At 37.7% G+C, this 17,239-nt stretch overlaps 1 protein-coding gene across 3 annotated transcripts in view; it reads left to right on the forward strand.

The window, feature by feature from the left end:
- The window catches only part of LOC137235699 (somatostatin receptor type 2-like), a 167,065-nt gene that overhangs the window by 112,139 nt on the left and 37,687 nt on the right, over window positions 1-17,239 (forward strand). For 2 of the 3 annotated variants that reach the window (XM_067758582.1, XM_067758583.1), the window contains exon 2: window positions 1,697-5,808. In XM_067758582.1, the coding sequence (XP_067614683.1) occupies window positions 1,961-3,673 (1,713 nt within the window). In that variant the 5' untranslated portion in view covers window positions 1,697-1,960 and the 3' untranslated portion in view covers window positions 3,674-5,808. Of the gene's footprint in view, window positions 1-1,696; window positions 5,809-17,239 lie in introns of those variants that run through there. The other variant, XM_067758584.1, reaches the window with a different exon arrangement.

Raw genomic sequence — 17,239 nt, forward strand, 5'->3', positions numbered from 1 at the left:
TCAGCGTCAGAAATCACTGAACTACAAAGAGTACACCCTCACAGGCGGCATCGTTACTGACAATGCCTTCAGCAACATTGAAATTTAGAATTTAGCCCTTCAAGTCAAGGCTCTATAGCTGCATGGATCATACTATGCTCAGGGTCATCGCAACTTAAGGAGCTGGCTTAGTATGTAAAATAGTTACAAGAGATACACCTAAGGGAGGTGTACTATCGCCTCTTTTATGGTTGCTGAAGGTTGATGAAATTCTTGAAACCTTAAGTGCAGAAGGAAAGGGGATAGACGCAGACGGCTTAGTAAATTCCTTGTAATGATTAGAAAAGGAAGGTCTGCCTGCATTCTTTAGTTCGACCAGACAATTGAAAACTAAAGTCATCTATCGACGAACAAAACTCGCGCTCTACAAGTCGCTCTTCCTGTCCTCATGTATAGATCGAAATCATGGATGGCCTCAAAAAGAGATAAGATAAGAAAAAAAAAGGGGGGGGCGTAAAATTTTGTTAGCTGACCTAAACATGTGAAAACGACTTCATAGCTTAAAAGGACATTAAACGGAAATATGAAGCTTCTCAAGGCCAAAATAATGACATATCAATTTTAAAAATCGGACGTCAAATAACCAAGTTACAACGAAAAAACATATTCGGCTGTATTTCGAAGGATCAAAAAAAATTAAAAGAAATTTTTCCGAAATCCTCTCAACATAATCTTCAAATTTAGGGGCGGACATTAGCAACTTTTTTTTTTGTATGGGGACCAACCTAGTCTAATGTGCAGCCATCACTTTATGTATGTTTAGCAAAAATCTCTAAAAATTGTGCTTTCTAAAAAATTAAGTGGTTGCAAGAAATAAATCGAATGAAATTGTATTAAGTTTTTTTTACATGGATGCAATCAGTTCCATTGTAATATGTCCCATCCGAGATAAAATAAGTTTAAATTAGATTGAAGCTTCACTTTAAAAAACATGGTTCAACCAATTTTTAAAAGTTTTTTATAGTTTTGCTGAAATTTAGAGACGTTATCCACTTACACATGCCGGTGACTTCGACGTCCAATTATCCTCCTAGAAAATGGAATTTTTTTGTGTAAATTACACACCTAAACTATTTTAAGCTTCGTATAAAGCAATTATATACTTTTAAGTGATAAAGTTTGAAAACTTCTTTAACTATTAGTTAGATAGAAATATAATTGAAATTTGAATCAAATATATAAAAATTGCCTGCCTGTTACTTTGGTTTGCCCCGAGTCTTGCTGTACACGGCTTTTGAAATATTTCGAGTTTTTTAATCTGTATGTGACTAAAGAGTAATTAAATATTACTTATTATTATATTACTTGATACATATCACACATCTGATCAAAAAAGCGATCAACTCAAAAAATCGGTGTTTTCAGAAAACGCGAAAAACTGACTACCTCTCGCATATGCGCCAATGCAATTTTAAATATTTACAAAGTAATTTCTCGTTGATTAGTGAAAGTATCAATAAATCGAGTATACAGTTCAATAGGTATTGAATTTGGAAGTCCGGAGATACTCATAGCTTCGAAATTTCATATTTTTGAGCTAGCTCCATTTTGACTTAGGTGTGCGACATGTGCATGTCAAGGATATCTTTAAGATATGCTACTTATAATATGCTCTACCAAATATGAAAATGTAATCAGTTTGACATTTTTATTGCAGGTCAATTCACCAACCATGTTTCGCTACTTAAGCACGAAAGGTATATAAAAAGCTACTGAAAACAAGCAAATAGTAAATAGCAACGCAAGCAACAACAAACACACTACCGACGATAATATAATTATCAGTAACAACATGAAAGAGTTTAATAACAACTCACGCTATACACGTATTTACTGAAGTGTTAAAGCATAAAACCAACAGACACCTGTCAGTCACGCATTCGTCACAAATAAACAAGCGCATATAACGAATAACGCTAAAATGTGGAAACTATACTTGATTGAGATTGCATTGATCATTTTCACAGGTGCTTTAGTTTCATACAATTTCGTGTTAGCCACAAGCAAGGCAACAGCGCACATGACACCTAATCACAGTGAAAATTATGAACGGGGTATAACGACGACGAGTTGGCCAATTGTCTTAAGAGCAACGGACGCAGACACGAATGCAACACACGCAATCAATGCAACAGTTGATGCGCACAACAAACAGCTGAGCACGAGACAACAACTAAGCACGAGACAGTGGTGGGCTGCTGCTAAAGCCGAAGTTAATACGACTAGGAAGCGCAGCAGAACGAATATTGGAAATGCAACAATGTTAGGAAATCGCACATATACACTCGCCGCGATAGGCGGACGAAATTTTCAACGCAGACAAACTTTCTACGAATATTGCATTGAACAACGTAACTCGGTAGCTGATTTATCTACGCTAATATTGTACTCGTTCGTATGCATTGTAGGCCTATGCGGTAATACGCTCGTGATTTATGTAGTGTTGCGCTATTCGAAAATGCAAACTGTCACCAATATTTATATACTCAATCTAGCTATAGCTGATGAATTTTTTCTAATCGGTATACCATTTTTGCTTTATACAATGCGCATTTGTAGTTGGCGTTTTGGTGATTTTATGTGTAAGATTTATATGGTGAGTAGTTCGATAACACAATTTACGTCATCGATATTTTTACTCATCATGTCAGCTGATCGTTATATAGCCGTTTGTCATCCGATTGCATCACCTAAATATCGCACGCAACATATCGCTAAAATCGTATCGGCAATTGCGTGGCTTACCTCAGCAGTTCTCATGTTGCCGGTGATATTTTATGCGAGCACGGTGAGTCAAGAGGATGGCGTGAATCTTTCGTGTAATATCGAATGGCCTGAAATGTACAAAAACCATTCAGCTACCACATTCACGCTCTACACATTCTTTCTTGGTTTTGCCACGCCGCTTTGTTTTATATTATGCTTTTATTATTTGGTGATACGTAAGCTGCAAACAGTCGGCTCAAAGCACAAATCGAAAGAGAAGAAACGCTCACATCGCAAAGTGACACGTCTTGTGCTCACTGTTATTACTGTATACATTTTTTGTTGGTTACCCTATTGGGTGTCACAGCTGGCGCTCATCAACTCGAATCCAATTGAAAATCAACTTTCACGTTTTGAAATTTTCATTTTCTTGCTACTCTTCTTTCTAATCTATGTCAATTCAGCTATGAATCCAATACTGTATGCTTTTCTAAGCGATAACTTTCGCAAAAGCTTCTCCAAAGCTTTCACTTGTATGACCAAAAGTGAAGTTAATGCTCAATTACAAGCTGAACCGAGTTTGCTGCCGAAGCAAAATAGCACCAAACGTCGTCAAACTCGTATACAAAAGGCTAGCGTGAACGCTGCAAATTTGCAAGCGGATACAAATGCTAACAACAACTCTTCGGTGGTAACAACTTCATCGACAAATACTGCACGATCGACAGCTTCCGACAACAAGGTAACAACAATTGCATGTACAAATGGCGCTGCTGCGGCAAAGCAGCAATCCAATGGGCGCACAGTTTCATGTTCGGCGAACGTTGATGGTGAAGAAATGATACTCGTGATGGCAGATGAGCGTCCCGTGTGTGCGCTGGTCGAGTCTGCGCATGCTGAAGGTATTGTTATGCAGACTAATCTCTAAATAGAACTTTAATTAAAGCATACTTTAAGAGAGTTAAGAAGTGTAAAAAAACCTAAACATTTTTATAAAATTGTATATTAAGTTAAAAAGTTTAGAAATGAAAATATTTAAAATATTATATTTTTGATATGTACGAAAAATTTAGTGAGAGTTATAAAACTAATGTATTCACTTTCGAAATTTAATATTAAAAAATAGTTTTAAGATTTTTACTTCCTTCAAAATTTCTCTCGCTTTTTTCTCAAAATGTAATAAAAAAAACACTAATTTCTCTTCGCTTATTAAACTAAAACTTCAATTAATCTCGAAATATTAATATTTTAATGAATTTAGCAAAATCCTGGCTATTATGCACCTTCTGCTAACGTTCGAATCGCTAAACTTTCGATTAAATAACTCCACTATGCAATATTGCAAACTGGTCTTTATTTAGATTACTTTCAGAGTACTTCACAATTATACTTCACTTCACAACTAATAGCGTGTTTAAATGAAACTGACTACTGATTCCTCAACTTGCGCTGCTTTTATACTCTCGGTCTTTATACTCTACTAAGGTCTAATTGTTTCGCGAACATGTGTTCGAGAACAGTTGCATATCGTGCTTGGTTACCCAGCTATATACATGTATATTTGTAGTTTATGCTCTTCTTCTAGCCATATGCCTGTGTATGTGTAAGTATAACTGATTCTCTTAGCTGATGACTACATATTTGTATGTGAGATATGCTTAATGTGTACATGTACATAAGAGTGGCTGCTTGCTGTTTCTGCTGTTGTGATTATTTACTAACAGCACAGTGATGTCAACAATGGCCACAATATCATTGTCCGCTTAGCCTGTGAACGTAAATATTTTAACGATTTCTGAACTAGAAAAGATCTGCGTAAGGAAGTGGTTTTAAAATGAAGCGTTATATTTTATAAATATATCTTTATTCTACCACGACATCATTACATAATGCTTGGAGCTGATCAAGTTTCTGGGTCATTGCAACTACGACAATATCATCTGCAAACGCGCAAAGTTGCTTGCCTTCGGGGAGGTCGATTTGAGACACACCGTCATACATCGCATGTTGTGCTTTCTTGGTTGCCCATACGTATCAAAAGGGAGTACTCTATCGTTTAAATAGCTACCAATTATTCTGAGCAGGTAAGCAGGTATGCCAAAGTTTCATAGCGCTGTCATTATTTGCATCCATTTCGCGGTATTAAAAGCGTTTCTAATATTCAAAGTTATCAGTGCACAAAGTTTCCTTTTACTTTGGCCTTCGGTTGTGTCTCTGCGTGCTATATTGACAACTGTTTGTATTGACTCTAACGTGGATCTTCATTTTCGAAATGCAAATTGACAATTTAACAATCCACCTGGGCTTTCCAGGGCCTACTGCAGACTCTCACTAATAATACGTTCGAGAATCTTTCCTATTGAATCCAACATACAAAAAGGGACTGTATGAAGATGGCAGCAAAAGAGTCCATGAGCGGGGGAAGACGCATTCTTGAATACAGGCGTTGAAGAGATCCGTAAATACTCATATTCTGAACCTTATCGCTGATTTAAGGGCTATATTTAGCACTCCATCCGGTCGTGAGGCTTATTACCTGCAACTCTTTGTGTTGCATCCAGTACCTTCTGCTCTGTTATTCCTGCGATTTCCATACCTCTCAGTTCCTTGCCTTGATGGGTCCAGTAATCTTGTGTCGGGAAAAGAAAGAGTATATACGATATTTCTTAGTAACATTGGGCATGTATGCTGCTCTGATTTCCGCCCTTTAGTTTTAATCATCGTCACAGTAAATTTATTGATCTACATAACTCCATCATGAGCTATGAAATTAAAAACAATTTATTTTACTAGATCTGCAAATAATCTTTAATAATTATAAAATAACTTAAAATAAAATTTTGCCTTTGAGTAAAATGTGTCTCAACACATACAAAAAAAATTGACTACAAAGTTTCATGTAAGAAATTATTATTACTTGTAAAGCCAAAAATGTCGAAAAAAAATAAAATAGATTTTAATTCTATTTGTAAAACCTGTTGAAAATTATGTTCTATCTGATATTTATGTGATAAGTCTATAATTCTTAGTATTTTAATAAACTGTTGGAAATAACCAAAAAAATCCAGGCACTGTTTTATTGTTATACAACTGGATGAGTAAGTACGTTTATTTTTTTAAATTTACAAATTTAGTAATTTAAAAAAATATTTCTTCACATTTTTGCAAGCAAACTCCAAATTTAAAGCCAAAGTTATTATTAAACATTACTACCAAATAAAACAAACAAATAAGAAAGTCTAAGTTCGGGTGAAACCTAACATTACATACCCAGCTGTGCACTTGAAACGCCTTTGGCTCATTTTCTGAGCAAACAGTTGTAGCTTTTCCAAAATAATTTTCAAGCCAAATTTCGTTCGGATTGGGAGATTTTTATTCGACATATGACGCTAAAAGTATTTTGGAAAGAGTAACAAAAACTCAGCCATAACACTACTGAGGTAGAATATCATTAAAATATATTTAAATACCATAGACTAATTGCAAACTTTGTTAAGGTTATAACTTTAGGAAAAGTGGGCGTGGTCTTTAACCGATTTTGATTGTCTTCACTCAGTCTATATAATATGGCAAAAATAGTGTCGCTGCCAAATTTCAACGTAATATCTTTAACGGCTTTTGATTTACGGATTTTTAATCTTCCAAATTTTCTTCCTCTAAATGTGGGTAGTGTCACACCCATATTCCAAAATTGTGTATGTTTTGCGCATAAAAAGAATCGATCCTCCCAATTTCATTAGCTTATCGGCATTCGTTTTTGAATTATCTCAATTTTTCAATTTTTCAGAATTTTCGATATCGAAAAAGTGAGCGTGGTTATCGTCCGATTTCGCTTATTTTCAATACCAGTCTATTCTGGGTCTAGATAAGCCCGTATAGGGTTTTTATCGAAGATATCTCAATTTGCTCAAGCTATAGTGTTAACGGACGAACGGATGGACGGACATTGCTTAATCAAATTTTCTATTGATACTGATGATTTAGAAATATGGAAGTCTACAGCTTTCTCGATTCCTTTATATCTGTACAACAAACCCTTATCTAATCAAAGTTATAATACCCTATGTACAAGGACAATTACGATAGGTGCTTAATGTGAGTACCTATCAGTGGAAGACTCAACCTCACGGTGTCAGACACGGATCTAATTGCATGATCAATGACCCAAATTATCGGCTCCATGTTGCCTTCCCTTAACACTTCTTAGCCGAGTCCATGGTACCAATTAGTTTATAATCGGGACATTTCAAATACAAGTTCTTACCTTGGTCTGTTATGGAGTCTATCAAGCTCCCGCCATTTTATGGACAATTGCATTCTGTTGCAAGGCAACTCCAACTTGAATTCCACCACGATTCTAATTCTATGTACAAGTATTTCGCATGTTCTGACCTTTGTTACAATGCATCCACTGTTCCACAATTAGGGGATGTGAACAACCCTTTCTAAACCAGGAATAATAATGGAACAAAATCTGCTTCACAATTAACGGTGTGTGATATAACTCTCCGACACATCAAGATCCAAAAAGTCCGTTCACTGTGAATACCAACAACGACGTTATCTATAAGATCAAATTGTCTTTTCCCGATTAGTAACTACTTCGACGTCATCTATAAGCTTGAAATGGCAGTTCCCTGTGAATAAATAATAATGAAAGACGCGATAACCTCCGAAGAGATTTAGGGCCGAGCTTCTTTTCCAATATGCGTCGTGCTCGTTTTTTTAATTTTTCCTACAAATTTGCGGGACGGAACCTACTTGCTTTTATGCCGACTCCGAACGGCATCTACAAGGCAGATGAGTTTTCACTAGGAGCTTTTCATGGCAGAAATATACTGGGAGTGCTTGCCAAACACTTCCGAGGAGCTACTTCGCTTAGAAAAATTTGTTTCTAATTGAAAAGAATTGTTTCTAAAATTTTGATGGTTCTTTGCCCGGGGCGTGAACCCAGGATCTTCGGTGCGATAGGCGGAGCACGCTAGCATCACACCACGGAGGCCGCCGTGAATAAAATGATTGTCATGCTAGCGTATCCTCATTAGAAACATGAATAGCCACAGGTACTATGCTCATTTACTCTTAAGATACATCTTCATAAATGGCAGGTACTAGTACGTTTACTTAAGACCAGATGCCAACGGTTAGCATAGCCGAACGCAGTTTAACACATTTCAAAAAGAAGTGTGGGCGCAGACCCACTCATACAATTACCAACTGTAATCAACAAACGATAGGCATATACTTCTTTATATCACCCTATTTTTATCAACATATTTAAATCCATTCACAATCTTAGGGATGGGATCAACCTTTTCTTTGACCTTCCGCAGAAGAGTCTTTGAATTACTTGTACATAGACCAGAAAAGATAGTGAGGCAGTTTACTCCATGTGGGAAGCCCACGAGTAAACTTTATGCTAACCTTCCATTGAGGAGGACTGCATTACTCCGAAGAGAACACTTTATTGTCTGGTTCGAAAGCTGAAGCGACGCATTATCTAAAGAGAATACTCTACTGCCACCCAAAGACGAATCGAATGTATAGCGTCATGAAGTATGCTTTATTGTCAATTTCCCCGATGGTGAATTCGTCGTATTAAGGATACGCCTTAAAACCAAGATACGATATGAAACCACAACCCCGCGATTCTTTGGCATCCTCAGGGAAGGAGTTTCAAACCTGATACAGGCATCATACGATACATTGCATCAGATTGCAACTGGCTAAATCTACACCCCGCAGTACAGTTTTTAAATACCATGCTAGGGTCTCGCAGGCGGTACACAGCGTCCACTCTGCTCCCTTTCAAGTAAACACCACTTCAGGATTGGATAGCCTGTTTCACTTTCATCACTTTGCTACGGTCAGGGTACAGTGTTGGTTTGGAGTATGAAGATCCAAAGATCAACACGAACCAATTTAAACAACAGTACGGTCCCATTTCGTCACTAATACGATGACGGCAATTTGTTAGTGGTACTATGATCACCTCTTACGATCGGTATACCTACCGCGGGAATATTTTTGAGCCCTAACCCGCAGGGGGTGTGTGTACAAGTACAGCTGAGTATAAAAATTGGTGCGTATAGTTATGTAACATAAATTCGCGTATTAGTCGAATGTTGTTATGTGTAAATCATATCCACTGCCATAAAATATTCCGGTCATGGTTTAATCAGAACTTCAGTGGCTTATGATGAAAAAATGTCACACAAATCAAACCGTGACTAGAATTCGTTCGAATAGTTGAGTTTCTGGTCCATTTCCTGGAAAAAAAGTATAGTAAATACTAATCGAGGCAAAGGGCTACCTGTACATCAAATTTCAGGCGAATCGAACCGTGAGTAGAATTTGTTCGAATAGTCGGGTTTATGGTATACTTTTTGGAAAGAAACTTCACAGGAACATACTCCGGATTGTGAATCTATCTCGCAAATTCGAGTAAAACCGACGGAGTGGTCTCAGAGTCCATAAGCTGCATACATACATCATTCTTTATATAAATAAATCGCCTTACTTAATGCACAAACATTAGCATACATGTAAAAACATACAAAAACAAATAGAGCTTTTTTTCAGAATTTTAACGAAACGTTTTAAACTTTTTAAGATAGAATATTTCTCAAGAGATATAAGCATTCTTAATCATTAGCACGCATAAATATGTATGTATGTATGTCAAGCTGACATGAAATGGGAAAATACATACATACATCCGTATATACCTATAAATGCACTCCCAAAGTTGAATAAGGCTAGCGAATGCTGTGACGCATAATGTGATGTGGTGAAAGTCCCACTCAAAGCAAGTATGCGCGTACAATTCACAGCGAACAACTACACGAACTGTATTTTCAGCCTACTATTATACTCAGTTGAGCAGAGCTCACAGAGTATATTAAGTTTGATTGGATAACGGTTGGTTGTACATATATAAAGGAATCGAGATAGATATAGACTTCCATATATCAAAATAATCAGGATCCAGAAAAAATTTGATTGAGCCATGTCCGTCCGTCCGCCCGTCCGTCCGTTAACACGATAATTTGAGTAAATTTTGAGGTATCTTGATGAAATTTGGTATGTAGGTTCCTGAGCACTCATCCCAGATCGCTATTTAAAATGAACGATATCGGACTATAACCACGCCCACTTTTTCGATATCGAAAATTTCGAAAAACCGAAAAAATGCGATAATTCATTGCCAAAGGCGGTTAAAGCGATGAAACTTTGTAGATGGGTTGACGTTATGACGCAGAATAGAAAATTAGTAAGATTTTGGACAATGGGCGTGGCACCGCCCACTTTTACAAGAAGGTAATTTAAAAGTTTTGCAAGCTGTACTTTGGCAGTCGTTGAAGATATCATGATGAAATTTGGCAGGAACGTTACTACTATTACTATATATGTGCTAAATAAAAATTAGCAAAATTGGATGAAGAACACGCCCACTTTTTAAAAAAAAATTTTTTTAAATTCAAATTTTAACAACAAATTTAATATCTTTACTGTATATAAGTAAATTAAGTCAAAATTCAACTCCAGTAATGATATGATGCAACAAAAATACAAAAATAAAAGAAAATTTCAAAATTGGCGTGGCTCCGCCCATTTTCATTTAGTGCGTCTAGAATACTTTTAATGCCATAAGTCGAACAAAAATTTACCAATCCTTTTGAAATTTGGTAGGAGCATAGATTCTATGACGTTAACTGTTCTCTGTGAAAATGGGCGAAATCGGTGGAAGCCACGCCCAGTTTTTATACACAGTCCACCGTCTGTCCTTCCGCTCGGCCGTTAACACAATAACTTGAGCAAAAACCGATATATCTTTACTAAACTTAGCCCACGTACTTATCTGAACTCACTTTATCTTGGTATAAAAAATGGCCGAAATCCGACCATAACCACGCCCACTTTATCGATATCGAAAATTACGAAAAATTAAAAAAATGCCATAATTCTATACCAAATACGAAAAAAGGGATGAAACATGGTAACTGGATTGGTTTATTGACGCAAAATATAACTTTGGAAAAAACTTTGTAAAATGGGTGTGACACCTACCATATTAAATAGAAGAAAATGAAAAAGTTCTACAAGGCGAAATCAACAGCCCTTGGAATCTTGGCAGGAATACTGTTAGTGTTATTGAATATATAAATAAATTAGCAGTACCCGACAGATGATTTTCTGGATCACCTGATCCACATTTGGTCGATATCGCGAGAACGCCTTCACATATACATCTAAGGGCCACTCGCTTTTAAAACCCTCATCAATACCTTTAATTTGATATCCATATCGTACAAACACATTCTAGAGTCAACCCTGGTCCACCCTAATGGCGATATCTCGAAAAGGCGTGCACCTATAGACCTAATGCCCACTCCCTCTTAAAATGCTCAGTAACACCTTTCGTTTGATACCCATATCGTAAAAACATTCTAGAGTCACCCCTGGCCCACCCTAATGGCGATATCTCGAAAAGGCGTCCACCTATAGACCTAATGTCCACTCCCTCTTAAAATGCTCAGTAACACCTTTCCTTTGATACCCATATCGTACAAACATTCTAGAGTCACCCCTGGCCCACCCTAATGGCGATATCTCGAAAAGGCGTCCACCTATAGACCTAATGCCCACTCCCTCTTAAAATGCTCAGTAACACCTTTCGTTTGATACCCATATCGTACAAACATTCTAGAGTCACCCCTGGCCCACCCTAATGGCGATATCTCGAAAAGGCGTCCACCTATAGACCTAATGCCCACTCCCTCTTAAAATGCTCAGTAACACCTTTCGTTTGATACCCATATCGTAAAAACATTCTAGAGTCACCCTTGGTCCACCTTTATGGCGATATCTCGAAAAGGCGTCCACCTATAGAACTAAGGATTGCTCCCTTTTAAAATACTCATTACCACCTTTCATTTGATACCCATATCGTACAAACACATTCCAGAGTCACCCCTGGCCCACCCTAATGGCGATATCTCGAAAAGGCGTCCACCTATGGACCTAATGCCCACTCCCTCTTAAAATGCTCAGTAACACCTTTCGTTTGATACCCATATCGTACAAACACATTCTAGAGTCACCCCTGGCCCACCCTAATGGCGACATTTCGAAAAGGCGTCCACCTATAGACCTAATGCCCACTCCCTCTTAAAACGCTCAGTAACACCTTTCATTTAATTCCCATATCGTACAACTAGAGACACCCCTGGTCCACCTTTATGGCGATATCTCGAAACGGCGTCCACCTAGGGAACTAAGGATCATTCCTTTTCAAAATACTCATTAGCAGCTTTCATTTGATACCCATATCGTACAAACATATTCTAGAGTCACCCCTGGTCCACCTTTATGGGGATTTCTCGAAAAGGCGTTCACCTATAGAACTAAAGCCCATTCCCTTTTAAAATACTCATTATCACCTTTCATTTGATACCCATATCGTACAAACACATTCTAGAGTCAGCCCTGGTCCACCTTTATGGCGATATCCCTAAATGGCGTCCATCCATAGAACTATGGCCTACTCTCTCTTAAAATACTCTTTAATACCTTCCATTTGATACACATGTCATACAACCACATTCCAGGGTTACCCTAGGTTCATTTTCCTACATGGTGATTTTCCTTATTTTGTCTCCATAGCTCTCAACTTCGGTTACACCCGAACTTAGCCTTCCTTACTTGTTTTGTGTTACAACTTTAAGTTTCACTATCATGATGCGCCCTAGGAAGTATATTTTCAAAAAAAAATGTGTGTGATATATTTCACCATATCTCTCTACCACTAATGGTATTTATTCAGTTTTGATGAACCACATTCAACTCGTTCCACATAATTTAAAAATTGCAACGAATTTCTACAAAACTTACTTTAAAAACCTGCACTTACCTATGTGCATATGTATGAAAGCTGAAGCAGTGAAAAACTTTAATCATAAAATTTCCATTTACAATATTTTTGGTTGGCTGTTCAATCATTGCCAACCGCAATAAGTTACCATTGTGGTTAATTGCTATTAACGTTTTCGCCAAAAAAAGAGCATGCGGAATGTGAAAATAAGTTTCTATGTAGAGGTATCTTTTTTACCTCGAACAAATATTTAAGCTCTTTCCAATCCTGCCGCACCTCGATTTGCCAAAAAGTTTCCCACATCAAATAAATATTGCCTAAAATAATGAAAACTCAAATGAAAATAAAAAGTTTGCGCTTTTCGAAGCTTTTTGTGATGGTATCTTTAAGGGTGAGCTATTACTCTGGCTAGTTATAAATAGTTAAATTAAATGCGATTATATGAATTATGAGATTTACTGCAATAAGGGCACTGAATAAGATTCCTATTCAACATTTCGTTTCATCTTCTGGTTTTGCTGAATATTTTGAACTGGCTGGTCCACACGAACCTCACGTAGATTTGAAAAATCTCATCGAGAACCAACATTAATGTAATATGAATAGTCCGCCCCCTTGTGAAATACTAGACGTTTCCAGGAACTGTTCTACATTTCAAGAAAATGAACACAGAATGTGCTCAGCAGTTAACTAACGCAACAAACACTGTCGAAAAGTTTTGTCGCTCCAAGCTTGGTTCCACACTCTTACTTTTGGGTTGAGTATATACAAGTCATACCTGCCCTTTGTCTCGCGCAATCTTTAATTGAGACATTTGTCATAAAGGATCGCAGATGAGCAACGTAATGAGTCGAAATTATCCACTTTAAGGAAGTCATGCGCAATTGCGAAAGCCCACCGGATATTCAAATCGTGGATGGGAGCTAATCAGCTGTTTGACTAACACTCATGCTCTTCTCATATCGTTTCAAATGTTGACGTGTCATAAGTACAACGATCAAATGTTATTATGACCACTTTAAATGGCCATACTATTGTAACGAATTTACTTGCAAATCCTCTTATTTGCAATCCTCTGCTAAGTTCGAATCACTAAACTGTTGAATAAATAACTCGAATTTGTAATAATGCAAAATGGCCTTTATTAAAGTACTTCGCAATAACACTCAAACTGTGCAACGAATAGCTTGCTTAATAACCAAACTGATAGCTTAAATGAAACTGACTTTCAAAATAATACTGCTATTGCTCGCTAGATATCGTCTTAATCGAAACTGCTTGGCAACTCAAATCAAACTGAATTCCAGCGCCTCTACAATTGTCGCCTTTTATACTCTTTGATTTCAACCTTCGCATCTTCTAGGCGCTTCCAGAATCTACTAGTCCAGTAGCTCTCAAACTTCTCAGCTGTAACTACAATTGCACAATTTTATAGTTTTTCTCATTGCATACTTATAGGAGTATCTCAGATATATGCATGTGTTTGTGCATTGACTCTCCGCTGCTCGTATACGTACATGGTACATATATGTAGATGCAGTTATTGTTTCGTTTATGTAGATACATAATGATTGAATTATTGATGTGCATTCACGTCACTGCTTAGCATCGGCTTAGAGACGATAGCATCGCTCAGTGCTGCTAACATTCATTATAATATCAATTTGATTCTATGTCGCTTTGGATTTGTTTTAATGACACTACGAAAGAAAATAATTAGTCTTTTGGTAGCTGGAGAAAATATGCAAATATGTTGACTTATGACCATTTCTAAAAAGCAGAATCGTCATAATGTCGATATCGTTGACATTGCATTTGTTAAACAATTTAGTTAATGGATCACCCTTTATAAGCCACTCTTTGGCTGCTCCACTGGCATACATATATGTACTATGTACATATTAAGTCCACATGCATGCAAATCTAATTAGCTTTTTGTTCCTCACCAAGCTTTATTAAATAGAGAACTCGTTTGTATATGTGCGTTTATGTATATTCGTATATGTCATCTATTAGCTAGGAATGGGTATATACTTATGTATGAAATCATATGAGGTTTCATATCACATAGCCGCATAACTATGTATTAGCACATATGCATAAGTGCTCATATATAAAATTATCCACATATATACACACACGCATACCTGTCAGCTTATATTGTCCGCTTTTGGTTATTCCCTATTTCTGTCAAAAATTTCGCCTGCAGCAACGTGACCTCCCATCGCAAAATTTTCACTCTCCGTCCGTCTCTCTCTAGCTTAAGTACTAAGTCCTATATATGTTATCTGTCTGCACTTTAGTTACTAAGAATTTCAATTGCTATCAAAATATGCTTCATCATATAATACAAAAGTACTCGATCGTTTCGCATCAGAATTTGGCAACCACTCTAATCGAATTTGCTTTATACAAAGTATTTAGATTGTTCAGTACCAAAAACTGGTGGGTAGCTAAATTTCTTTAATAATATAACTAACTTATAGTTAAAGCAACTTTGAGTTTGAGGTAATTAGGTTAGGTTAAGTTAGGTGGGAGCTGCCCTAGTAGGGAGAGCTCATTTGGACAGCATGAAGCCCCATTGTGATACAACATAAAATAACGGTGATGTAAGCTATAGCTATTTAGAGGGTCGTTGCGTAGTAACGATATACTTTCGAATGCGACCGATCTCAACCTTATATAAATCGATCGAAGTGTGCCACCACCTTATTATCATCCAAACAGCAGAATAGGGTTTCCGGCGTACTGCATGGATTCCCTTTGGACTTTAAACATTGTTAGATGAGCCTTAGCGAACCCGATCATTTCACAAATCATCCACTGCCAGTCAGAAGGATTTTGCTTCCTTGCAAGAGTTGGTGTACACCTAGAGATTGCTAAGCAGACTCGAAGACCATTTATGCAGAATCAGACCAACTGTGTCCAGTGGAATTCCGATATTCCTACAACAATCTTCGTCCAGTTCAATTGTACCCATGTAAGCTGAGATATCTGCTTGACAGTTGCCCGAGATATCACTATGGCCCTGGACCCAGATAGTCTTAATCATAAAATAGTTAAATGCAATCGTAAGCGAGTTCAGGCCACTCTCGATCGCGCTATAATTGAACTTAAGGCCTCGATAGCCGCTTGGCTATCCGTGTAGATGTTAAATTCCTGTAGTCTCACTGGATAGCATATTGTCCACCGCATCCCTAATCGCGGCAACTTCTGTTTGGAGGAAGCTGCAGTGAGCAGCCAACTTAAACTTGCGATTTACGTTGAGGTCTTGACCCACCCCCTTCGGACGGCAAAGTTTGCGAGGATGATCACTTCACTCTACACATGTTCTTTTTCCGAACAGATAAATATCACAATCTACATCCCTCTTCCAAACTCGGGCAGCATCTTCCAAGCAGAACAGCAAGCGATAGAGGAGGCCTATGTTTTTGCTGTTGGCAAATCATGTAAGCGGATACGAGGTACCTATGTATATACTCTAACAGCCTCTAAGGCGGCTGCTAACTGTAAAAGGTGCTACGCGAAGCAGAAAGCTGCTAGCATCACACTTGACTACCCGATAACACGAACATTGACGGGGCATCGTTGGATACCACAGTGCTGTCACGGTGCATTGACAACTTACTGAAAAAAAATAGAGATATTCTGATCAATTCCAAGGACCCTGTCACTTGTAATTGACATTCTACAGACACAATCTTGGCCAAACTATAACCAGAAAAGAACCGAGAATTTACTAAATATGTCTAGGAATGAAATATCTAGAATCTTGGCCACAATTACAGGACATTAGCCGTTCAGCCTACATGCGGAATGAACCGATATTCTCTTCAACGACTAGCGTAGGCGTTGTAGAGGGTCGTAAGGAAGCAGCCACACTTTTCGTCAGCGGATGTGCAGCCTTAGTGAATATCAGGTCCCGCATGTTAGGCATTTTTGTGGTTTTTGCTGGTATTGGTGTTGTACCGATAAGGACACTCGCCGAAGGTGTGCTATCAATGTTGATGGTTTTTACCGGTTATAGATCCGGTTGTAGATATTATAATCTTCTTCGCTGCGATGATTAGAATCTAGATGGACCTAAAGTAATTGTAATTCAGCAAGTCGTTCTTCACGGCGGCAACAGCTAAGCGGTGATATAATAACGGGTGGCAGAATTTGAATAAAGGGGTGGCTAACAGTGGAAGCAACAGAGTACTTACCAGAGGGATGGGAGGATGCTCTACCTTGTCACACTGGCTGACCCTAAGAGTAGTATAGTGGATTCTATCTTTGTTGCTGTTGTTGGTTGTCTATTATCGAGTTGGCCCTGGATTATGAAAGAGTATTAAAAAATTCTCATACCAAAAATCACACTTACAGATTCCATGGCAAGTCCCGGTCTATTTTCGCCATTGTGGTGTACTATAATATAATTTAAGGCCCCGGCAAACTTACAATGGGGGTTATTCTATTCCCTCCAGGGTATATGGGAGACATTCACCCAAAGCGACATATTCGCACTACTGGTTTCATGACTACCCCCAAAAGTGGTACTAACCAGATGCAAAGCGTGACACTTAGCAGTCATTCTTATACGGAGGAGACTATTGTTTATTCAAGAATTTCAAAATAACA

This window comes from Eurosta solidaginis, unplaced genomic scaffold, assembly GCF_040869045.1.
Source record: "Eurosta solidaginis isolate ZX-2024a unplaced genomic scaffold, ASM4086904v1 ctg00000428.1, whole genome shotgun sequence".
Classification (NCBI taxonomy): Eukaryota; Metazoa; Arthropoda; class Insecta; order Diptera; family Tephritidae; genus Eurosta; species Eurosta solidaginis.